The 24,038-nt window shown below is 49.3% G+C and overlaps 1 protein-coding gene across 1 annotated transcript in view; it reads left to right on the forward strand.

Moving 5' to 3' along the window:
* Window positions 1–24,038, forward strand: part of LOC102990085 (transforming acidic coiled-coil-containing protein 2) — a 48,040-nt gene that overhangs the window by 18,072 nt on the left and 5,930 nt on the right. The window contains exons 5-13 of the mRNA XM_028485826.2: window positions 593–794; window positions 7,339–7,400; window positions 8,396–8,511; window positions 9,677–9,848; window positions 11,138–11,278; window positions 12,145–12,237; window positions 18,553–18,696; window positions 19,152–19,228; window positions 22,976–23,019. Of these exons, the coding sequence (XP_028341627.1) occupies window positions 593–794; window positions 7,339–7,400; window positions 8,396–8,511; window positions 9,677–9,848; window positions 11,138–11,278; window positions 12,145–12,237; window positions 18,553–18,696; window positions 19,152–19,228; window positions 22,976–23,019 (1,051 nt within the window). The remainder of the gene's footprint in view (window positions 1–592; window positions 795–7,338; window positions 7,401–8,395; window positions 8,512–9,676; window positions 9,849–11,137; window positions 11,279–12,144; window positions 12,238–18,552; window positions 18,697–19,151; window positions 19,229–22,975; window positions 23,020–24,038) is intronic.

Raw genomic sequence — 24,038 nt, forward strand, 5'->3', positions numbered from 1 at the left:
CTGAAGTATGTGCCAGGCCATTCAAGGTCATAAAACAAGCAAAGCCCTAGCCAGCCAACCCTGGGCAGGGCGAGGCTGCAGAGAGGCGCCCAGCCCCACGAGAGGGATCTTGGGTCCAATGCCGCCTCTGCTGTAACATGTCTGGGCTCCCACCCTGCCCTGCTCAGCTGCACACCCTCTGTGGAGATGGAGCTGAGACCCCCTTTCTCTACCGCCCGTGTCAGGCGTGAGGATTGTCAGGCAGTGTCGGTGACGTTGACGTACAAGCCCGAAGCACTGTGTGGGCGTAACACTATAGTTGCCTTCATAAACGTGCCGGTAGTACAAGTTTCCATATTTTTCTCAAAGTGAATGAGCAGGAGTATCTCAAATCACCGAGACACAAAATCCTGATTCTTTTACAACCCACGGCCATCGCCCCCTGAAACAAACCGTCAGAGAAAGAAATTCATAGAGGAAAGACTCTGTGTCCTTGGCACTATTTTGAGCAGAGGAATTTGACAGGGACCGGTCCTGGTGAGGGGGGCCCAGACCCCTGTGGGTGGGCGCAGAGGCTGGACGAGAGAAGAGACAGCTTCCCTTCTCCTGGTAGGACCCCACCCCCGTGGCCACGCCGGAGACGCCGCCCGTGATCTCCGCGGTGGTCCACGCAACCGACGAGGAGAAGCTGGCGGTCACCAACCAGAAGTGGACGTGCATGACGGTGGACCTGGAGGCTGACAAACAGGACTACCCCCAGCCCTCGGACCTGTCCACCTTCGTAAACGAGACCAAGTTCAGTTCACCCGCGGAGGGTAAGCAACTCGGCGGCCAGCTGGACCGCCACTCTGCCTTGGAGACACTGCCCCTAGGGAGCAAAAGGCCAGGAAAGAAGCTTCTAAGCCCAGGTAACCGTGCTGTTGGCTGCCGTCTCCCGGTGCACCTGGAGCTCGGGCTGCCTTTTGAGACAGCCTGAGGCTTGAAACCAGCTGAATGGTGACCCCGGGGCACCTGCTGAGAGCCTGCAAAGAGCTCTCTAACCCTGGGTCCTGAGCTCGCCTGAGCTTTGCACCTTCTTGGCTGTGTGGCTTACCTCCCTTGAGGATTTTGAGTCAGATGCTCAGGGTACGTCAATCTGCCTGTGGGGTCTCTTAGCCCACTGCTCATCGGCCCCACGGGACGTCCCATGGTGTGACCAACACCTGCTCAAGCCCCAGACCGGAGGTTCCCCCCGGGCTTGCCAGCAAGAGGACTGAGTCCTTCTGAATAGGCCCCAAGCAAGTCACTGATCTCATTAGTATCTCCCTTCCCCTTACGTATACCCACTTTCAGCTTTCTGCCTGATTCTTCGGCTTGAAAAATTCATGTATCTTTAAGTCAGCGACTAGAACCTTCCTGCGAGGGATTAGTCCATTTCAGGTGTGATGGTACCCTGCATTCCTAGTCCTCCTGGGGCCTTTCCTCCACCCACCGCCATGTGGGGCTTGTGAGCCTAGTACTGGGCCGTCATTCCAGCACTGTGGGCTGCTGTGACGGTTCTAAGTTTCCCTCTCCAAGATCTTGATTTCTCGCAATTTTTAAAAACTGAGTAGAATTCAATATGAGGCCAATCATACAGGGAGACCTTATCTCCGCTTCTTTGCTGCTAAGAAGAAACCGTGATCTCCATCAGACAACCTCCTGCCCCCGCCTGGGCAGGGCAGGGCTGTAACCGAGGTAACTTTTAATTGTAACTAGGAGTGCTTCCTCTGGAGGTTCTTGTATGATCAGGCCTCTTGGCGGCTTGCTTTGTACCCATGAGGTCTCTGAATGGTACCAGTGAGATCCATTTCAAGTTTTGGGGGGATTTGGGATGCTTATCTCATTATAATGCCTTTCTGTAGTTTGATGATGAAAAGACAATCCAAATTATGTGTATTTGGACTTTAGGGCATTGTATTTTCTGCATAATGGAGCCTTTGGTTGGCTGTCTGGTTGGCCCTCTGGCTAGGGGTTTGGGAGGCTTAAGAGTGACCATCTCACTCCAACCTGACCCCAGGGGCCCAGGCCTGGCCACAGCTTTCTTCAGTCCTCCTTTTCCTCTGTGCACACACCCCTGGGCCATGACTGTACTGGATGGAACCACTTTCCCCCAGGGACGCCCCTGCTCAGCTCCCCTGCAGTGGCTGCTGCGGGATGCCCCCTGCTTCCCTGTCTCCCAGTCTTGTCCTGCCCCCTCCCAGCCTTTCCCTGGACATGGCCCCTCTGCTGTCTGCTATCAGTGCTTGGTCTGAACTCGCTCTGAGGTTACGTAACGCGGTAAGGATGATGCAGGTGCATCTCTTGCTTCCCTACCGGATTGTGTGTTTCTTAAAGACAGGAACCCCATCTGAGCCAGCTTTGTTTTCCTTACATCACCGTGAGCACCGTAAGGGCTAAAGACAGCTTTGTGAGGAAAAGAAAATAGAAGGCTAGGCAGGTAGACAGCTTAGTGTCCACAGTTTAATCTTTGCGTCAGTCACCACCTGTGTGAGGGAGACGGGGCGGGGGAGGAGGGGAGGGCGTGTTGACAGCCCAGAAGCAGCAGGGGGTGGCTGAGGACGAGCAGGGACCTGGCCATTTTGATAGCACCTGTGGTTTCCTGCTGCTTCACCTCTCCTGAGGCTTAATAAGAAACTTTTACATGTCATAGAAACCAACCTGAGCTTGCCATTATAGATAGGAATCAAAAGGTGTGTGTTTTGGGCTATGTGTGTGTGGTTGCACCATCAGGAACCAAATAAATACATGCACGTTTTTATTTTTTTGGCTGCGCCACATGGCTTGCGGGATCTTAGTTCCCTGACCAGGGACTGAACCCGGGTCCACGGCAGTGAAAGCAGGGAGTCCTAACCACTGGACCGCCAGGGAATTCCCTACATGCATTATTTTCATAATACCTTTTAAGCGAATAGGTGCCTCATTCAGTGGTAACATCTATTTCTTCATCTTTCACTTAGAACTAAAGCAGTCCACTCACTAGCTTAGTGGCATATTTGAGAATTGTTTGTTTTCTGCAAAAGTTCCACAAATAGGGAAATCTGTAAGTTTGGAACAAAACTCTAGTAAACCTGCCTCCTTAGAAAATGACTGTGGGGCTTCCCTGGTGGCACAATGGTTAAGAATCCGCCTGCCAATGCAAGGGACACGGGTTCGAGCCCTGGTCCGGGAAGATCCCACATGCCGCGGAGCAGCTAAGCCCGTGAGCCACAACTCCTGAGCCTGTGCTCTAGAGCCCACGAGCCACAACTCCTGAGCCCGCGTGCCACAACTACTGAAGCCCGCGCCCCTAGAGCCTGTGCTCCGCAACAAGAGAAGACACTGCAATGAGAAGCCCACGCACCGCAACGAAGAGTAGACCCCGCTCGCCGCAACTAGAGAAAAGCCCACGCGCAGCAACAAAGACCCAATGCAGCCATAAATGAATGAATGAATGAATGAATGAATGAATGAATGAAAAAGAAAATGTGAAGATTGGGGAAGTCCTGACCATAGTTATAGCTGGTGGGCGATGGGAAATCCGTTGTCTGTGTGAATTCAGAACAGCTGCAGTTTCAAGAGGTGTGGCCTGCATTCACCTCTCGAATGTACCTGGTTCCCTCCAGCCACTGGATGTAGAAACTGGATGCAGAGCCCTGTTCTCGGATTGTCCTCCTGTTAATGAGTCACGTCCGGCCATACCAGACACGAACCTGGTTCGTGGTGCAGATGTACTCCCCAGAAAGAGCCTGCCCAGTGCTGCAGCTGCGATTGAGACTTTCTTACACTGAAGTCACAAATCACAGGACAATGAAATGTTGGGTTAGAAGTAATATTTGCCATTTGAACACGTATTCACTGCAATATGAATTCTCCAAGTAACAATAGTAAGGAGGAGCTGTCATTGGTGGAGTAGCCCTGCTGCGCCTTTACATACGTGATTTCATTTCACCCTCCCACCTCTAGATGGTAGATTTCTGCACTTCCTCACGTAAGAGCGAGGGAGCAGAGGCTTTGAGCTGTTAAGATTTGCTGAGTGTTGAGGGGCTAGTTCTCGTAGGACCAGGTCTGCCTGACTCGAAGGGCCTCTTCTTTTCCGCCACGCTGTTTACGTGAGCGTCATACAGACTTCCTTTCGTTAAGTGTAGAATGAGGATGTTGAGCTGATTGGTGCTTCCCTACCTGGGTTCACAGGAGATTCAAGTTGTCTTAATATTTCAAAAACCCTGTGGAGCTGGGTTAGAAAGATGCCCAGCTAGTTTAAAACTGCATGTTTGGGGGCTGTAATCATATCAACTCACTGTGGTGACATTGATAATCTCTCATGGATTTAAACCTTGGATTGGCCATTATAAACATTTTTCTTTGAGTGCTTGCTTAACAAATGCCCTTTTCTGGAGCAATCTTTTGAAACATGGTGCCGTGAGAGAAAACCTAGTTCTTGTGATCCCCAGAGATGGAAAGTTTAGGAACCACTGGACGACAGAGCCTCCGAAACCTCCTAGCTCTGGTCTGAGACCCTGAGGGAGTATTTGCTTTAGATTCGAAGGTCTGGATGGCCATTGCCGGTCACCCTGTCTCCCTGTTTCCCTTTACACACAGCTGCATCAGCACCCCCTCTTGCATACAATAGAGAAGAGGTGTCCTTCTCAGGAGCCTAACCTGGTCTTCAGTGGTGGGCACCATTGTGGTCACACTACAGGCATGTAGAAGGGCCACCCAAGGAAGCTGGAGAAGTTTCCTTGTCCCCTTCCAAAAGGCTCGTCTCCTCTCATCACTTATGTTAAAAGTTTCAGAAATATTAGCAAAGAGCAATAACAGACCTGGTCACAGTCCCTTCCCTTTGCGTGACCAGCTGTGGGGCTTTTCATCTTCCACCAAATCATTTTACCCTGCAAGATGTATGCACTTTGAGCTCCATTTATGGATAAGTCGATGGGCCTAGAGAAGTCAGGGAGTTGGCTTCCCTGATCCTGGGAATGACAGTCAGGGCTCGGTTGCATCCTTCCGGCTTCTGCCCGGGCTCCTTCGGTCCCCCAGCAAAGCTCCAGCCATGAGAGTCAGATGGAAACACGGGCCCATTGCCTTCAGAACGACAGGACCCATTAAAAATAACTTCGGGGGAATTCCCTGGCGGTCCAGTGGTTAGGACTCCTCGCTTTCACTGCAGTGGGCCCGGGTTCGATCCCTGGTCGGGGAACTAAGATCCCGCAAGCCGCACGATGCAGCCAAAAAAACAAAATAAAACAAAACTTCTGGCCTCTTCAGCTCGGAGCAGCACATGCTTTAGCGAGCGGCCTCTTCTCTCATTTGTAAAGATGTTGAGCCGTTTGGTATAACTGGCGTTACCCTTCTTGGCCTGCCTGCTGCGTGTGGCGTAGTTGAAACATGGGGCTAAAATTGGACGTGGCTCCCCTCTCCAAGCCTACCCTCCAAGGCTTAGAATTTAAGGCAGGTGAATGAGATTTTGAAAACCAAGTTCAGTAAGATGTTTTCTCAAAAGATCTGAGACCCTCTTGGCAGGTAGGAAAGAAGGCAGATGAATGAGCTCAGTGACCTGAAACTCCCCCAGATCTGCTGCCCGGAAACGGGCTCAGATTCCAGGTGGGGCACTGAGGAGAGCTGGTAACCAGAGCCGGCACTGACCCGGGGCCCCAGGGCCTGGAAAATCTCCATGGTGGCCTCAGCTTATTCAGTGCCTCCCAGGTGCTCTGTGGCATCGTGGGGTGTGCGGGGGTGTGGTTTCTATGAAATAATTTAGGGTTAAATCATGCCTTGGCAATAGTAGTCATACCCTGGAGGAGGAAGCAGCTGATTCACTATTATCGTTTCCATTTAGAGGGTCTTTAGTAGAGCAATAAAATGATAGTTCTGGGGTCCTGCACCCGGAAAGTGACAGGTCTAGAAGAGGGCCTAGAAATCACTTTGTCCTCCACTGTCCCCTGCCTTTGAAAGATAGTAAGTCTTAATAAACGAATGCTTCTATGTCTTCAGTTGGGGCAGACCCCAGGGACAGATTCACACGACGGTTACAGACACTCTGAGTTCCTGCCCAGCATATGGTTTGGCTTATTCTCCATTCTTCCCGAGTGATGCACAAGTCAGGGCCTTAAGGGCGCATGAGGTCCTTCTGGTCGTTAATCCACAAAACTGTCTCCTTTCCTGTGATCAGGTCCCGCCTGCCAGAAAGATGCAGTTGCTTCATCCCAGAGGGTCAGAGATTCCTGAAACGTCATCCACGGGTTTAAGTACTGGAGTTTATTCAGTTTGGTTTTGAGAAAGTTTTTGAGGAAATATCTCATTTTAAAGCTCATATTAAAGGATCATTTAAGAATGATTCCTTCTGTTGAATATGATTATGAATATGTAGGAATGTGGGGCTTTAAACCAGAACTGCTATTTATTTTTTACCTAAAAAAACGAAGGCATGAGGCTTTAGGGATTGCCATTAACACTCTTGCACAGCTGCTTTCTGAGAGGGTCATTTCACCTCGGTTTTCTTTTTAAGTGGAAAAGAGCCATCTGGTAGCTGCGGATTGGGGCTTCTTCAAGGATAGAGTCCTCTTCTGTCTTGTTCATCACCATATCCACTGTGCCTAGCACAGTCTGAGGCACATAGTAGGTGCTCAGAATCCATTCACCAGACAGAGAGTTCAGTGGAGTAGCAGAGCTGGGTCTCCACCTAGAATTGCCCTGGGAACCGAGGCAGGCAATGGGGTTTCTAGTATCCAGTGAGAGTATCTGGAGTTTTCTTTGCAGCCTAAAATCTCCGGTCAATTTGAAATAGGTCATCTTTCCACCAAATTGGACTTTAATAGTCTTTGCAGCTGAACATTTGATTTGGACCGGCCCTGTTGGCACTGGCAGAATTTTGGGAAACATTCTAGACAACTCGCAAAGCTTCCCTTAGAGCAACGCTCTTCTTCCCTTGCTTCCGACAACTGGATGGGCAACTGTGGGTCCAGTTCCAAAACGTCACCAGGACTTGGGAAGTTTCCGCGTATCGCACGTGAGACTTACAGAGAAAAGCAACACCCAAAGTGTACACACCGTGTGATCTGAAAACTCTGTGCAAAATGCTCAGATCTTTCCCCAGTCAAATCCGTGCTCGGTCACGACATTTAATTCCCTTGGAACTCTCTCAGGCTCCCAAATGGCAGAAGCCTCTTTACGGTAAGGGGTTTACCATTTGTCTGAAAATAGCTGAGTCGAGCCTCCCCTTTTGACCATATCAGAAATCTCAGTCAGTGGACATTCTCAGAAAGCTTAAAGCCTTGTTCCGGGCCCCACCTGCACAGCCCCAAACTTTTCATTTTTTTCCCCCACCTCTGGCACTCACCTCTCCTTCTGTTTCTTTTGCAGAGTTGGATTACAGAAACTCCTATGAAATCGAATATATGGAGAAAATTGGTTCCTCCTTACCTGTAAGTTCTTCTGCCTTCAGCCAGCAGGGAACTTGCTCTCCCACCCTGTTTTTCGGTCAGTTTGGTGAACTGGGGATGGGGGAGTTGAGGTTTGTCTCAATCTACTTCAGATGCCATTTTCAGAGAGAAAAATGATAGGATGCTGTTAGGCTTCCTGCAGAATTACTTCCTAGACTGAGAAAGAACTCGTCAAGAGATTTCTTTTAAAAAAGGTGGAGGGAGTGGCTTGGTGGTGTCTAAGGTGTACCGTTATCTGATTTCTTCAGATTAATTGCTTCCTAGAACTGAAAATTGTCCCTTTGGGCGATAAGTCTGTCCCCCATCTCTTTTTCATTTTGAGTTGTTATGATGGGCACCTGTCTTCCCTGGCTTAATATGTGCTGCTGCTGGGGCATTTGGTCCTGGACATGACCTCTTGTGCTGCTGTTGTCCAGAGATGCCCCCAGAGGCTTGTGCGACACTCAGCAGCCCGGACACGTGGCTCTTATCTATCTTTCTCTGCATCATTCATAGATGGGGTGTTGCTGCTTCTAAACCACATCTGCTGTAAGTCAGGGAACCTTGATGGTGGCACTCATCACAGTGGGGCGTCATGCCCGTCTCCCCCACTCAACTGTGGGCCACGCCCGGACGGGGGTCTCGCCTACCCCTCTTTATCCTCGGTGGCCAGCGTGGTTGCCCATCCGGAGAGGATGGCCCCTAAATGCCGATGGGCTGAGCAGCATGTAGCACGCCAACACCACTGCAGTCCCCCCCGGAAATGTTCCCAACTGCACGCGGTCCCACTTTCTTCCTACGCTTTCCTCTGCCCTCCGGGGTCCTCCTCTCCTCTCTCTTAGCCAGCGCCGCTTTCTCCTCTCTTCCGGGTGGCTGGAGAGAAACGAAGGCTTCTCCCTGATGAGTTATCTGTCCCCATTGAAGAGCGCTCTGATTTCGTCTCTGTAGCATGTTTAGGCCACTGCAGCCGAGCTGACGTGTGACTTTGGTCCCTGCAGCAGGATGACGACGCCCCGAAGAAGCAGGCCTTGTACCTTATGTTTGACACTTCTCAGGAGAGCCCGGTCAAGTCTCCCCCGGTCCGGACGTCAGAGTCCCCGACGCCGTGTTCAGGGTACGACTTCCATGTTGAGAGAGTTACACCCCGGGCTGGAGGTCCCCAGGCCTCTGAGCACCTGCCCTGCTCTCCTGACCCCCCACTCATTTGCACGCACTCAGGCAGCCCACAGTCCCATCTCTCTCAGTGTCCACACGGGCACAGATGCAGTGGGTTTGTCACGGGCTGCCCTTTGGACTAAGGTAGCACCCTTTAACTGCTGAGAGCGTGAGCCCCTCCCATCACCTGCCGGTGCATGCCGCTTTATTGTGTAATTTGTCCCGTGGGGAGGCAGCACGCCTCAGCATTCAGTGCCCGAATCCCACTCCCAACCCCTACTGGTTGTGTGACCTGATGCGAGTTACTTGACCCTCCTGGGCTGCAGTTTCCTCACGTGTAAAGTGAGAGTGATAATAAAATTGATCCTGTAGGGATTTTTTGAAGGTGAATTGAGGTGTCACTTGGGATGGGGTAGGGCTACCTGTTCGAGTAGCCAAAAGGAGGAGCAAACTGAGATGCTGTAAGGAAAGCGCTTGTCACGGGGCCTGGCACACGTGAAGTCCTGATAAACGTTTATTATTCATATGGCTGTGACTGTAAGCGTTTGTCGGGCTCCTGTTCTGAGCTGTGTGGTGCTGGATTGGGTGGGGGGCGGGTATCATGCTACCATTGGGACCTTCCTGTCCTCTCCTACCTGCCGCTTTCACTGAGCACGAGTGAACGCTCTTGCTGTGACTTCCCATACCTACTGCAGGATCTGCCCGGGGTGGTGGGAACGAGAGGATGATGTTACTGCAAGAGCAGTAATGGCGCCTTGTGACTGGCACTGTGTCGAGTGCTTTAGCGCAGGCAGCATCTCACCTGATCGTCACAGAGTTACAGTACCTAATCCCTCCCGCCAACGTGCACAGCCAAGGGGTTGGCAGTCTGCGTAACTCCAGAGCTCGTACCCTTAGCCAATGGCATCTGTGCTTCTGGCTGTCCGTTGTCAGCAGGCTCTTACGTGGGGCTGGACCACCCTCTATCCAGCCAACGGACCCCTTGGTCACCTAAGACCTGCCCATTTTCCTCAGGGAATATAACCTTGGAAGTCTAGGATCGCTTGCTGTATTAGTTGGGGCATCCTGGCTAATTTCAGTGGGACTTCCAGTGCAGCCTCTAAAGATGCGCTTTGCTTCCTTAGCTCAAGTTTCGAGGAGACTGAAGCCCTTGTGAATGCCGGGGCAAAGATCCAGCATCCCGTTGCACGAGGGCTGGCCCCCAACCAGGAGCCACACTTGCAGGTGTCAGAGAAATCCTCCCAGAAAGAGCTGGAGGCCATGGCCTTGGGCACCGCATCCGAAGTGATTGAAATTGTAAGTGGGGTCGGAGGGGCCCGAGATCACTGTGGGTGAGCCCTGGGTCAGCTGGGTTCTATCACCACTTGGGCCAGGCCTTCAGAGCAACACTCCCCTGGTACCTGATGTGGGTCCCTATCCCCCTATCCCGCCAGAGAAGCCAGCCTAGGAGACCCCACCCTATAAGGATGAGAGAAGGTCTCTCCGTCCTCACCAATGTGGTTTTGCAGTTCTCACCTAAGTGCTTTATTTGCCTTCAGGGTTATTCATTTTCCACTTCGAGCCCCTTCGGGCTGGACTGTTGGTTTTTGAGCTGCCATCAGTCTGTACCCTGCTTCTCTGTCCTCTTTGGCAGAGGGCAGAGTCTGGTGGATCAGGAAGCACTCTCCTTTTGAGGAGCAGTTGGTTCTCCTGGGCTTTGGTGATGGGAAGTCCCTCCTGTTTATAGACCAGGACTTATACCTCTTCCCTCACAACCCCTGTGGGACCTGCAGAGCGAACAGACCTGAGCTGAAGGCCTCACCCACACGCCCCACACGTCTAAAATCGATCACCTTTCTGGTGAATTCTATTTTCCTTTTTTTACTTCCCCCTAGCAATCCCCAAGAGGGTATGAGGCCATTGCCTTGGCGTGTTGCTTTATTGCTCCAGATTAGTAGACATTCATTTATCTCACGCATCAAGTATTTATTTAGCACCTACTGTATGTCTGGCAGATGGATACTGGGAAAATAATAGTGAGCAAAACGAGAGTCCAGATAGGACCTAGGCTGTCTCTCAGATAGATACTATGAAGGACTCATGCGTCATTCAACTTCTGCAACCTTGCCTTCTGATTTTGAAGTCTTTCTGATCTACCAGTTTGAAGTCATGTTTCCATTATTTAGAAAATGCCCTTTACCAAACCTTCCTTTGGATATTTACACTGGAAAGTATTTTCTTGAGGACTTATGTTTAGAAACCCCATCACCTACCTTGTCTCCTACCCGCTGAGGTTTTCAAGTAAATAAGTAAAGGGTAGCTTTCCTCCTAGCACCTGGTTATGGAGTGAGGGTGACATGGGGGTGGAGAGGGCACCTAAGGCTGTGCTTTTGGGGAGCGGGTTGGGCCTGCCGATCTCACGATGCCCATGATCAGCATGTGGGAATTAGTCCAGATGAAGAGGAAAGTATTGGCACCTAACTGATACTCTCTTCAGCCTTAAGACAGAGATGTCCAGCCAATAGATGGGTGGTCCTTGCTTGGAACCGATATCACTCTCTGCTCTCCTCTATTTTTCCTCTGTGTCCTCCTCTGCCGGCCTTCAGACAGCTCCTGAGGGCCCCTTTGCCTCTGCTGATGCCCTCCTCAGCAGGCTAGCTCATCCAGCCTCTCTCTGTGGTGCGCTTGACTATCTGGAACCCGACTTAGCAGAAAAGAACCCCCCAGTATTTGCTCAGAAACTTCAGGTTTGTAGCCCACGTGTGACCTTTGGGGAGTTTGTCAAAACCTCAGTAGAGAATGAACCTCCGAACTCCAAATGCAATGAGGCAGGATTTAATGGAGCATTGCTGAGAATGTTCCAGATGGAATAGCTTCCCCTCAAAGACAGATATTGTGGTGTTCTTTACCCAGGACACCAGAGTGCTATAAATCGTGCCATTACATGTGGAACAAACCATTTGTATTTCAATTTGGAAAATGGACCGAAGCAGTCATTTTTCAGAAGTTTTGATAGCCCCAAAAGCAGTTTCTCTGATTTATTCATGGAACCAAGGGTATTAGCTCACCATGGAGCCAGGCTGTTTATGTATACAAGGTTATCTCAGACCCCTGTTGAGATAACATCTGGACTCAGGTCTTGTATCTGGCACCAAAACAATTGTCTACAGTCTGTGCTTTAAATTTGACAGCTCAATTTGATACCCTCTAGACTGGGATGTTCAGAGCAAAAACTGAGAGAGATTGTTAATAGTCATTTGAGGTATGCAAATCGACTCGTGGAAATTGTTGGCCAACTTGACATGAAATGAACGAAAGGAGAGAAATTGAAAGAACAGTGCACTAACAATTCTGATCCCATTTTAAAAATTATTTCGTATTTGCGTAATACTTCCTGCCAGACATCCCAAAGGGTGATTTAAAAAAAAGGAAACGAGACACTTATTTCATGATCTGCTGAGGTGTTAATTGTGAAAGAAACCCAGCGCGTATGTTTCCCCGAGTACCTGTCATGACACATTCACGTGGCACATTCGTTTCTTGGATGTGGAAAACATTTCCGTCCTGTCTCGATGCATTTCCCCTGCGGTTTGCTCATTTCCCACCCCTCCAGCAGGAGGAGTTAGAGTTTGCCATCATGCGGATAGAAGCCCTGAAGCTGGCCAGGCAGATCACCCTGGCTTCCCGTAGCCGCCAGGACACCAAGGTACCGGTTTGCTGCTGCCGTGTGCTGCCTCTTGAGAATGTTGTGTGGTCCAGAAGCTTCTTTGCTAACCATGGCCAGGCAGGTGTTCGACAAAGTATGATTTTCCGAAAAGCTAAAAGCGTAATTTGTGCATAAGTACACACTGAACACACCAGCAGGATGGTAAAGCTTGTTGAATGGAGGGAAATACGAGAAACCGATGTCCAGTCAGTGGGGTAAGGAAGCTGGAATAAGATTGCAAAGTTAGATATAAAACAGGTTAATACTAGTTAAAACAGGACAGATAATTCATAACCTTTGAGGTTCTTTTTTCTTCCTATAGAAATCATTTGCTTCGCTACTAATAAAAAATAATTTGCAACTTTTCTATTTTCTATAAGTTAACATCTTAATTATACTGAGACTGGATCCTAGTCAATAGTGAATAGGTGAAAACAAGACCTTCCTGAGATGTCAGATGACCCTTAGGCCAGGGTCAAAAGGATTACAGAAAAGCAGTCCTTTTCTGCAAGGGGAAAGCGTAAATATTTTAGGCTTTGTAGGCATCTATTTGATCTCTGTAACAACTACTCAACTCTGGCACCGCAGCTCTGCTAAAGCAGCAGCGGACAACACGTGGATGAATGGGTGTGGTGGGTTCCAGGAAAACCCTTTTTACAGAAAAGGGCAACAGGCCATTTGAGCCATCGCCGTAACTTGCCAACCCTTCTCTGGGGTAGAGTGTGATATTGACAAGACCTGCAGAAATTGTTTTGCTGGCTTCCAAGTTTGGAATAATTTTTCTTAACCACTGGAATGTGTCGCTGATGACATGCACGATGGGGCGTGGTCCAGGGAGGTAAAGCCCACCCCCCAGGGCTGACGGGTGCGCCTGGCCTCTGGGGATCCGCCTCATTCCCTCTCCCACACCCCACCCCCAGTTGGCAGCCCGGTGAACCTGGGCTGTCAGGCCAGGACTGCGCCCCAGTGCGCTCTGTGGCCCTGAACCAGTTGGTGAGCCTCTCTGAGCCTGTTTTTCCATCTGTGACAAGAGGCTAATAGCAGCGAGTTTGCACGTTGCTGTGAGGACAGCAGGTGATGTGCAGAGAGCCTAGCACACAGTAGGTGTACGATCAATGAAAGCTGCTGGGAGGTGACCTTCACTTGTGCCTCTGTTACCTGATGAGACTCTCCCAACATCTCTCTTCAGACAGCGGGTCCAGGTCCCATTTTACAGATGTGGAAAACGGAGCCTGGGAACCAGCCCAAGGCCTGACTGTGATTCACTGGCCTTCCGGGAACCAGCACTAGAATCTCCATATGGGAGCTCTTTGCCTGTACATCTCAAGTAACAGCTCACTTGGCAGAGGGGCCCGTGCTCTCTCCGGTCACTTGTCCTTGGGGCAGGAGATCATCTGCTGCCCCTGCCCTGTGGGTCCCCCACATGTGGTTTCCCTGGAACCAAATGGGGACCCCTTTCCAGAGACATCTCTCAGTGAGAGAAGAAGGTCATCCCATGGGTGTCCAGACTGGGAACGTCAGGTGTTTACAGGAATGTAAACACCGATTGCTGATGTCCTTGTTCTTGTGGCCAACCCATAAACTTGGGTTTAATTTCCTTAAAAATGAGATTTTTAGAATGCGTTAAGCAGTAAGGATATTTTTTTCCCCCGTTAGATTTATTTCTTGATGTCCTTGGGTAGTGGCTTAAACACAGAATGAATTGCTTGACGTTTGGTCACTATAAGTACAGTTTATTCCTGTCCAGAAGTCTGAGGCAGAATTGAGCAGGTTCTCAGTGGTTCCAGTTGAGTATAAAGTGTTCAGGACTGCCTGATACCCGTGCCTCCTTCTCAGAGACGGCCAGCAGTTGACTTCCCGTCAGTTAAAGCCTGTTCTCAGACCATGTGTCCCGATTTTGATTGAGAAAATACTGTCACGTGAATCTACTGAGTGTGGTTTGGAGAGACAGCCCCCGCTCCCTCCTTATGTATTCCAGAAGGGCGTGTTAAAAGAATTATTCCATAGGGGTAGAAGTGTCTTGGAGTATGAGGAACATTTTCCTCTACCATAGGAACTTGTACCACTTTGTAAGAAGTACATTAACCTAGGGCTTCCCTGGTGGCGCAGTGGTTGAGAGTCCACCTGCCGATGCGGGGGACACGGGTTCGTGCCCCGGTCCGGGAGGATCCCACGTGCCGCGGAGCGGCTGGGCCCGTGAGCCGTGGCCGCTGAGCCTGCGCGTCCGGAGCCTGTGCTCCGCAACGGGAGAGGCCACGGCGGTGAGAGGCCCGCGTACCGCAAAAAAAAAAAAAGAAGTACATTAATCTAGTGACCTCGGCCCATGGAAAATAGAGGCTCTTTTCTGTAGCTCACCAGACCTAGGGTGGCCCATTTACCTGAACCCAATTAGGTTTCTGTGGGTTTCTTGCTGGTGAGATGCTTGATTGCACCTTAGCCTGTTGGAAACTGCTGATATATAGAAAGAGAAGACAGCAGCTGTGTATCCAGTTTGCTCTTTTTTTCCGCCCATATGTTTCAGCTGCAGGTGACCTAGCCCAGTGTTTTTGGCAGCATGGTCTTAAACTGTTGCTAACACAAAACGAAATCACTTGGAAAGAAAAAAACCCATCCTGAGGGGATGAAAAACGTCATGAAATATGATGGGGGTGATTTCTGGTCGCCCCTGTGAGCAGCTTCACTCACGTTTCCCTCCAGACTGAGGGCCAGCAGAGCCAGCCTTCCAGGCACTGCTGTGCGGTTTCCTGTCTCATTAGTCAGAAAACATTAGAAAGGAGGGAAACTCCACAGGGGCTGGGGTGTCAGACTCCTTGTTGTTTCCCTTCCACACACTTCTGGTGGAACGGAATTCGGTTGTGTCCTCCTGGGGGGGGATCTGACCAGGTCACTGGCTGTGAGGTGCAGCAGCCCTGGATTCACCACTAAACCAGGGTAGATAGAACCTAAGCGTTCCATCTGTATGGCTTTCCAAGGGCTGCAGAGCACAGGGATGGATTTAATTTGTGTGTATAACAGATACTGGTTATGGTCCAGTATCTGGCCTTTGGGGATTAGGGGAACCCTATATAAAGAAGGAAGGATGTGTCCGGGTGACATAGGAACAAGGATCATGCAAATGGCAAGCTTTGGGACCGGAGGAGGTCCTAGAAACAGGCTCCCCTGGGAGGGAAAGGGTATTAATCTTCAGTGTGTGATTCCTCCAGGAGTCCTGGCCCGTAAAGGAAGACGCCTGGGTTGTCACAGCATCAGTGGGAGAAGGAATCAGGTCTGGGGCAACTGGATGGTTGGTGAACGGCCTGATAGCATAGCTTCCTTTTCTCATTCTGTGTCTGGAAACCACCCACCCCGGCCATTTAACCAGGTGATACCCGGAACCCAAGAAGTGTCTGAAGGGCAGTGACAAAGGGCCGGCACGTGGGTTTCAGCTTATTTGCCAGTTTCAAGAATTTGTGGTTGTCGTCTGCAGCCTGTGTTGAGGTCTGAGGCCATGTCTTGACCCAGTGGGAAGGAGAGGCCAGCTGGTGCTGGTGGCGCCTCCTGTCGGGGGTGGAGTAAGGGCACGTATCAAGTGCCTTCCTCTTGTTTGCCATCCTGAACTTGAGACCCGCCCCTTGTCAGATTTGGATGGGGCGGCACCGGGGTGAGGCTGCTCTCTGCCCGACCTGGCGCCACGTGGCCCCGACACCCCCCAAGCGCCCAGCCTGTGTCCACGCTCCATGACCTCGGCCCATGACTTGATCTCGGCTTTTGGGCCCTACCCCCGCGCCTTCTCACCGCTCTCCCACCTGGTTCCCGGGGACAGCGATCCTGCTTTGGTCCAAGACGTGGCAGCTTCCCCTGAGCCTGGCAACAGCGGGTTGGACACAAGGAGGATTGTGAGCCTGGGTGAGGGACAAGACCCCCAGCCCCTGGCTGCAAGGCCAGAAGGACCCCAGGCATGAGGTCTGCAGGCCTGACCCAGGTGACAGTGCCCCAGGGGTCCCCGCAGGGACCGAGATTTGAGGGAGTGGATTGAGAGGTTGGACGTTGGTCCCGTGCTGTCTGAGTCGTGGCCATTTCACATCTTAATTTGTGATTCTGGTGGCTTTTTGGTTCCTCTGAAGTAGCAAGTGGGAGGTCATGTGAGAGAAACAAAGCTTAATCTAAGTCTGATTTGCATTAACACGCAGATACTCTGGTAGTAATTCAAATGGATTCTGAAGTCATCATGTTTCTTTATTGAAAACCCCAGGTGGCCAGGATGACAGGTGATAGTGAATTACTGTATCCGGTAGTAACCATTTGCATTTACTTAGAAAGCTCATTATTTTGTTTATTTTTCATCCCCTTCCTTGTTTTACAAAGGGCATTAGGCAGCTTAAAGATCATTAATTCCTGCACTGGTCATATTTTGTTTCTGCCCAGTATGATAAAGTTAGTTTTAATTCATTTTCTCTTGCACTTCAGAGAGCTGGTTTATCTTGGGTCAGAATTAAATCTCATTCTGGGAAGCGATTTGGCCAAATCTTATTTAGATCCTCAATTTTTTCATCATCAGAGGGACCAGGATGAGTTGGATGGTGTCTAAGGTTCTTTCCATTTTGAAACTTTATTCTAATTTTTTTCAAAGAATACATGATTTTACTTAACTGTGACAGCAACAGGTTTTTAAAAAATCCTCTTCAGAATTCTGTGTTTTTGAACTTTCTCGATAAATGTAAATACTGAGTCTTGGTGTCTAGGTATAATTTTCTATTTACTTCCTGGGAAGTTTCCCATTTGACAAGTAGAACCTTGAAAACATCTCAGACATCAGAGATGAACACCTACATGGTCGAGAGGCTCTGTCCTCTGGCCTGGGGGCCCTCTTTCTTCTGAGAGGTCAGCCTGCCTGCTCCTGAGGGCTTTAAACTTGTGTTCTGCTCAAATGTCCTGTCGCCGAAGATCCTGGCATCCCACTTGACAGGTGGGCGTGTCCCTGGGGTCTGGTGTTCCCCTCTGACCAGCAGTGGTCATTCTGGTCCCATGTGAGACTTAGCCCAGATACTCAGGGCCAGGCAGGGGCAGTGACACCCACGCAGCAGACGCTCGCTTTCAGGACAGCCTAAACCACTTAGTTCATCGTGCATGTGTACACCTAACTGGTCCTAACTCGGTGACCTCCAGTCCTATCCATTAAGCTTCCACCTGCGTTTTCTAAGCTACCATTGGTTCTTTCATCTCCTCTGCTTCCATCTACAAGATAAGTTCTCACCGTTCCTTTCCCACATCTCTCTCTTTCTTCTACACTGTGGTGTTCTGTTCACGGCTCCATCTCTTCTCATAAAGTTCCCAAAGAAAAAGCAGTTGCCCTCCGCCCATTACACCCCCATTGCTTCACGTCCATTTGGACTCTAGTAACCAGGGTGGAGGTTTGCCTTGGCAGCCACGACGGGCCAGGAGGTTAATGAATAGGACTGAGAGTGTGATTGGTTTGACATTTCTTTTGCAGTAGAACTAGATTGACAACCCCGCTGCACTGGTTGACGTTGCTCCTAATGCTGCATTTCGGGTGTGTTGGAAATGGCTGAACATTTGTGCAAAGGGAGGAAGAGTCAGCACAGACCTCTCCTCCCTCCCAGGAGGCTTGTGACTGTCCTGTCGAGTGTCAGTCGTGGGGGCAGGGAGTCACACCACTCATCAAGGGGCTTATCGGCACAGGTGGATGTTGTCAGTGATCCAGTTTTCAGTTTTCCCGCTGACGCTGTAACTCCAACGTACTGCTTACCTTTTGGCACCCAGAAACTAGCTCGTTGAAGGTGATGTTGGTTGAGAGCTATGGTAGGCCTTAAGCTTTGTGTGAATTATATCCTTTCAAATAGAGCTAACCAACGTCCCCTAAGTTGAACTGTGGACAAGTCTTACAAAAATGATCAGATCTGTGGTTACTCAAAACTGGGAAAACATAGAGTAGAATTCAACATTGTTCACCGTCAGGCTTTTATTTTGGAAGTGGAGCCTGCTGGAAGATGACCTTGGTTCTTATGCGCTGTGACTAAATGCCTCTGCGGCTGATAAATGGCAGTGATAAACAGGCACCAGACGTGCTTGACTCCAGGGCCTGGGAGATGGGGAGGCGTCCGCCATTAGACCCTTTGTAGTAGGTGTAGGTGCAGAATGATAGATTTCCGTAGATTGTATCCGGCATTTCCCCATTCATTAGTCTTAGCATTTTCTCATACTTTTGATGTTCTTTGTTTCAAAACCATACAACTGACCCATTCATGAGAGGATGAATGCAATTCTCTTTGTCATAAGATTAATGTTAACTTTTTAAAATTAAAAACCATTCCACAGAGAGAAGCTGCTCACCCAACAGACGTCACCATCTCCAAAACAGCCTTGTATTCCCGCATCGGGACGGCCGAGGTAGAGAAACCCACAGGCCTTCTGTTCCAGCAGCCTGACCTGGACTCCGCCCTCCAGATCGCCAGGGCAGAGGTACTGTGGCGTGTGTGTGGCTCAGAGAAGGCAAGGACAGCTCTGGGTGCCCTGGGAAAAGCTCCGGGTTCTGCCATTTGTAAATAAATGTATGTACCCATGTCCCGCAAAGCCAGCCTCTCTGGACACAGACTTTCTCCTCTGACCACTGCAGGCAGAGACAGGCGGCAAACCGTGGGTTTTGATCTTGGACACTATTTAACGAGCCGTTAGGGCCTCGTTTGAGTTATAACAAAGAAGCACATGCCTTTTAGCTGCTCTCTGTGGGCATTGTGAAAGTCTCACGTTTGGCTTATTTCTATCTCATGCTCGGGGAAATTCTCTAAATACAATTATTTGGTGTAGCAGGCTTTAATTTCATATTTATTTAGTGTTTCCTTGTCTTGGTGTATGAATTGCTCAGATCTGAATTGACTCATCTGGGACTAACCTCTTCCTCTTCTCCCTGATACTAGATCATAACCAAGGAGAGAGAGGTCTCGGACTGGAAAGATAAATATGAAGAAAGCAGGCGGGAAGTGATGGAAATGAGGTCAGTTGTGATGCTTGGGCTTCCTGGTACCTGGGGGATGCTTACCTGTGGTTTGATAACAGCTGGAGCTGGTGTGGCCCATCAACAGTGTCCTCTATAGACGTTATCCATTATTCCACAGGGTTCATATTTTCACAAAAGTATTCTTAGTGTATTACTATTATTAAAATACCATGCACATGAGTCAAATAATGCAATCAAATAAATATATGTACAAGGAAAAACAAATCTCCTTCCCACTCAGCCTCTGGTTCCACACCCTTCAGGTAACTACTATGCACCATTTCTGGTGTATCCTTCCCAGAATTTTCCATTTCTGATCCCAAATGTGTTAGGGTATCTATGTAGCCTCCATTTTTCTTCAAAAGTGGAGTGTAGAAATGTACATTTCCCTATACTCTTTTTTAACTTAGCGTAACTTGGACAGATTTTTATACATCTTGACCTTATTGTTCAACAGGTGCTTGACAGTCCTTTTAAGGGTCTAACATAATTAATTTCACCAGTCTCAATCGATAAACATTGAGGGTGTCTCCCAAGTGTCGCTTAAGTGACTTATTTTCATTTGCTGCCTATTGTCATAGAAGTATGACAGCTACCACACGGTAAGTACCTGCCGTGTGCCAAGCACTGTGCTTTTGGCTGGAGACACACAGTCTGTTTCTCCCCATGGCTGTCGAGGGGATGGTCAGCCCTACTTGAAGGCTCAGAGAGGTTAGGTGACTTGACCGAGGCCCTGGAGCTTCTAGTTAACAAGAACATGGATTTGAATCCACCTTTCTGACTCTGAAACCCAAGCTCTTTCCACTGTACCCAGCGGCCTGCCTCTTGCTTTCACTCCTCATGTGCCTTTTCCCCTTTATTTCCTTTCTCAATTCATCATCTTCTTAGAAACTAAGAAACCATCTCTGGGGCTAGAATTTACCCTTGGGGTGTGACTTTTAAAACTATATTGGGGCTTCCCTGGTGGTGCAGTGGTTGAGAGTCCGCCTGCCGACGCAGGAGACGCGGGTTCGTGCCCCGGTCCGGGAGGATCCCGCATGCCGCGGAGCGGCTGGGCCCGTGAGCCATGGCCGCTGAGCCTGCGCGTCCGGAGCCTGTGCTCCGCAGCGGGAGAGGCCGCAGCAGTGAGAGGCCCGCGTACCGCAAAAAAACAAAAAACAAAAAAACAAAAATAAACTATACTGTAAGTGGCATTTTTAAAGCAATTTTGGCCCAAACCTCTGCTCTGACCATCCCGGGTTAGCACATCTTGTCCAGGTTCTGGATGCTGCCGGGTCTAAGAACTGCTCGTGGCGGGGTGGAGGGGTAATAGTTCATTTTCCACACACCTGCCTTTCTTCAGCACGAGCTGAGGCAATTGCAAGAGAAGATATGGATGCAAGCACAATCATTTTCACAAGACAGAAGGTCTGGCACTGTGCCAAAAATACATAATGGGCTTCATTTTAAAGTCTCAAAGTGTGGGAATAAGAGAATGAATTCATTTTTAAACATTGGTCAAAGAATTTGTACATTTTTAGTACACTTAATTGCAGTAGTACTGTTAGCTAATTATCAAAGTCATATTCCTGGCTACCGTTTTAAGTAATAAGCAAATGTTTAGGTGATCATATCCCATTTTCTAGGTCAAATAGTATCTTCCTGAAAATTCTTCTGTTAGTTCCATCTTTCTGCTGACAGTTTTTGTGATCGCTTCTGGAGCTTAATCTTAGTGCTATTTCACATTCAAACTGAGGCCCTGTAGTTGCATTATTTTAAAATCTCTTTTATCTTCTTTTTTTTTTTTGGCTAAGGGGGAGTTGGGGAGGGAACCGGGTGTGGCTTTGGTTTTTTGCCTGCACTCAAGGTGAAGGCAGGACATACGGGGAGGCTGGAAGTTCTGTCTCTGATTCCTTTTGCTTTCCTGGGAGAAATTGTACCTCTGGGGGCTCCAGGGAGTGCTGTTTGCTTACTGGTATGGTGGGATTCCAAGTGTCACCAGCTGGCACAGAGGCACTAGTTTTCGGTGCCCTAAACGTCAGGCTCTGGAGCCAGACCAGGTGGAAGTCAGGCTCTGCTTTGTAGCTGCTTCTGAGTTTGTTTCTTTTTCTTTCTTTCTTTCTGTTTTAATTGCGGTACAGTTGTTTTACAATGTTGTGTTAGTTTCTACTGTCCAGCGGAGTCAAGTAGAGTTCCCTGTGCTATACCGAAGGTTCTCTGAATCTGTTTCTTAACTCTGTGTCTAACTTTCCTCATCTGTAAAATGGGGGTAAGTCACAATGCCTGGAGGCAGTGGAGCCAAAGGGTTATAACAAAGACTCCAGAGTTGACACCTGGGTTTGAATCCTAGCTCTGCCACTTTGTAGCCCTGGGATCCTGGAAAGGTTCCTGAATGACCCTGTGTAGCAGTTCTAGGGAGACCACTTCTTTGGCCCCGGTCTCCTAGCACTTCTGAAAGGACATGTCCCTTACTTGCTGTGGTCCCGCCTCTGCCCTGTGGTGGTGGGTTTAGATGGGGCAGCCTCAGAGATCCATCACTGTTTTGTGATTCAGGGGTGCCGGGAGGGGTTGTTTAAGCACAGAAAACATGAAGTGTCTCCGTGTAGGATTCAGAGAGAGAATGCAAGTGGGCTCATGTTGTGGCTGCCTTTCTTGTGGTGGGTCTGCCCTTGGGTGAGGCAGTGACCTTGGGGCCAAGGTCAAGAAGCCAGGGACAGACACCCAGCAGCTGCAAGGCCTTTAGCCTTTGCAAGAGTGTGTTCTGCTGTCCCTGTCGCTTTTAACTTCATTTAATTCCCACCCCCCCAGTCCTGAAAGTCAAGGTCTAAAGTAATCCTCACTGTACCAGGGAGTAAGCTGAACCCTCAGCGTCCAATACTGACTTGGCCAAATCACACAGCTCGGAGAGGCAGGGTCAGCTGCAATCAGGTCCTAGATCTGTTGGAGGTTAGTAGCTCTTGGTTCTCTTGTGGATTGGATAATGTGGGTGAAAGCCTCAAGTCTTTTTTTAGAGTTTCCTTTAATCTTATAAGCAAGGGATCTTAGTGCTTTTGTGCAGCTCCTCTTTATTGAGCCTACCCAAGAAGTGCAACTGTTTCCTCCCCTGCCACTCCCCACTCAACAACACAGGTGACTAAGAAGTGGTCCCTGGGCCTTGAGGAGCTTCCACGCAAGTACTAGGATGTATGTTTTGGAAGAAGATTCAGATAAAATGTTATGGGGTTCTAAGGAGAAATCAGGGGAGGCTTCCTGGAGGAGGTAGCATTTGAATTGGCCCTTGAGAAACAGACTATGACACGTGGAAAGAGAGAGGGGAAGTGAACAGCATGGGCGAGGCCATAGAGGTGAGAAAGCTCGGGGCAGACAAGAAATCATTTGTTCTCACTGAACCGCTGTGTTCACGAGATGGCGTGGAAGGAGGTAAGATTGATGAGGAAGATCAGGCCCAGGTGACAGAAGGCTTCGACTGTCAGGCTGAAGGTTTGGCCTTATTTTTTTTTCTCAGTGGGCAGAGGGGAGACACAGAAGGTTTTGTATAAGGATTTGATCAGAATCTCTTGCACTAGGAAAAATGAACCTATTTGGGTGTGTGCAAGAAGAGGGCTGAGGTTGGAGGGGTTCCCAATAGTCTGAGCCACCTGTGACCCATAAGACTTGTCCTCTTAGACAGTGGTCAGGCTATTGATATCCAGCACATGGGCTCCTGCGTGAAATCAAAAACCATTCTGTGGTCACAGTTCCAACCTATTTTCACTTCTCTTACAGGAAAATAGTGGCCGAGTATGAGAAGACCATCGCCCAGATGATAGGTGGGTGTCCTCACTGGTGGGGGGCTCAGGCCCACCCTGAGATTTCTGAACTATGGGGAGGGCTTTGAAGGTAGAGACTCAGAGTGTGTTCCTCTCAGGCTCCTCTTAGAGCATGAAGCCCTTTAGGGAGGGGCCAGAGCATCCCAGAACGTGGCTCTGCCCCAGGTCAGTGAGTCTGGGGACCTCCTGGAGACACCTGCCAGCATGTGTGTCCCTTAGCATGAATTATTCATGCCTGTGGGAAGCCATGGCTGTCACTTCAATGGCCACCATTTGACCCAGCCAGGATGGCCCACCTCATGGGGAAAGAGATTTGGGTTGGTTACTAGGATATTTGGGTGATTTTTTTGCTCATGGGAGAGAATCAGATCTCTATAATCAATTCTCTAAACCCTAATTTAGTTTAGACACAAATGAAAAAATACCCGACTCGGCCTTTACACAGAGGTCTAGAACAAGGACGGTAGGACACGTGGCAGTCCAGCTGCCTGTCCCTATTAACTGGTCACAACACTATTTCTCACTGAGGTTGGACACTGCCTCAGAATCCATCTTAACACAGCATCCCTGGCAGCCCGTACTGACAGACTTCTTCGGCCTGCAATAAAAGAAGGCCTCATGTTACAAGTTATACACGCCTGGCTCTTTTTTTTTTTTTTTTTTTTTTTTTTTTTTTTTAAAGAAAAAGTGAGAAAAGGCCTTGCAGAAGTTCCAAGTCCAAGTCTTTTCACTGATGATCATCATTCAAAAATGCTGTTATAACTCTGGGTGTGAGGTGTGGGATTTTTGTTTATTTTTTTGCTTAGGTCCATGATAGCAGTTTTTTTTAAAAAAACCTTTTACTCCAAAGGACATAAGCTCACTGCAAACCACAGCTTGATGCTGTTTTAGCAGGTGACCCCTCATCATCTCAAACATTTGGATATGTCACACCACAGCTCTAGCTTTTGCCCTAAGATAAATATGACCGCAGCCTTGGGAACAGTGAAGAAGCTTCCAATTGAGTGCCTTCCATTCAA

Source organism: Physeter macrocephalus, unplaced genomic scaffold (genome assembly GCF_002837175.3).
Source record: "Physeter macrocephalus isolate SW-GA unplaced genomic scaffold, ASM283717v5 random_571, whole genome shotgun sequence".
Classification (NCBI taxonomy): domain Eukaryota; kingdom Metazoa; phylum Chordata; class Mammalia; order Artiodactyla; family Physeteridae; genus Physeter; species Physeter macrocephalus.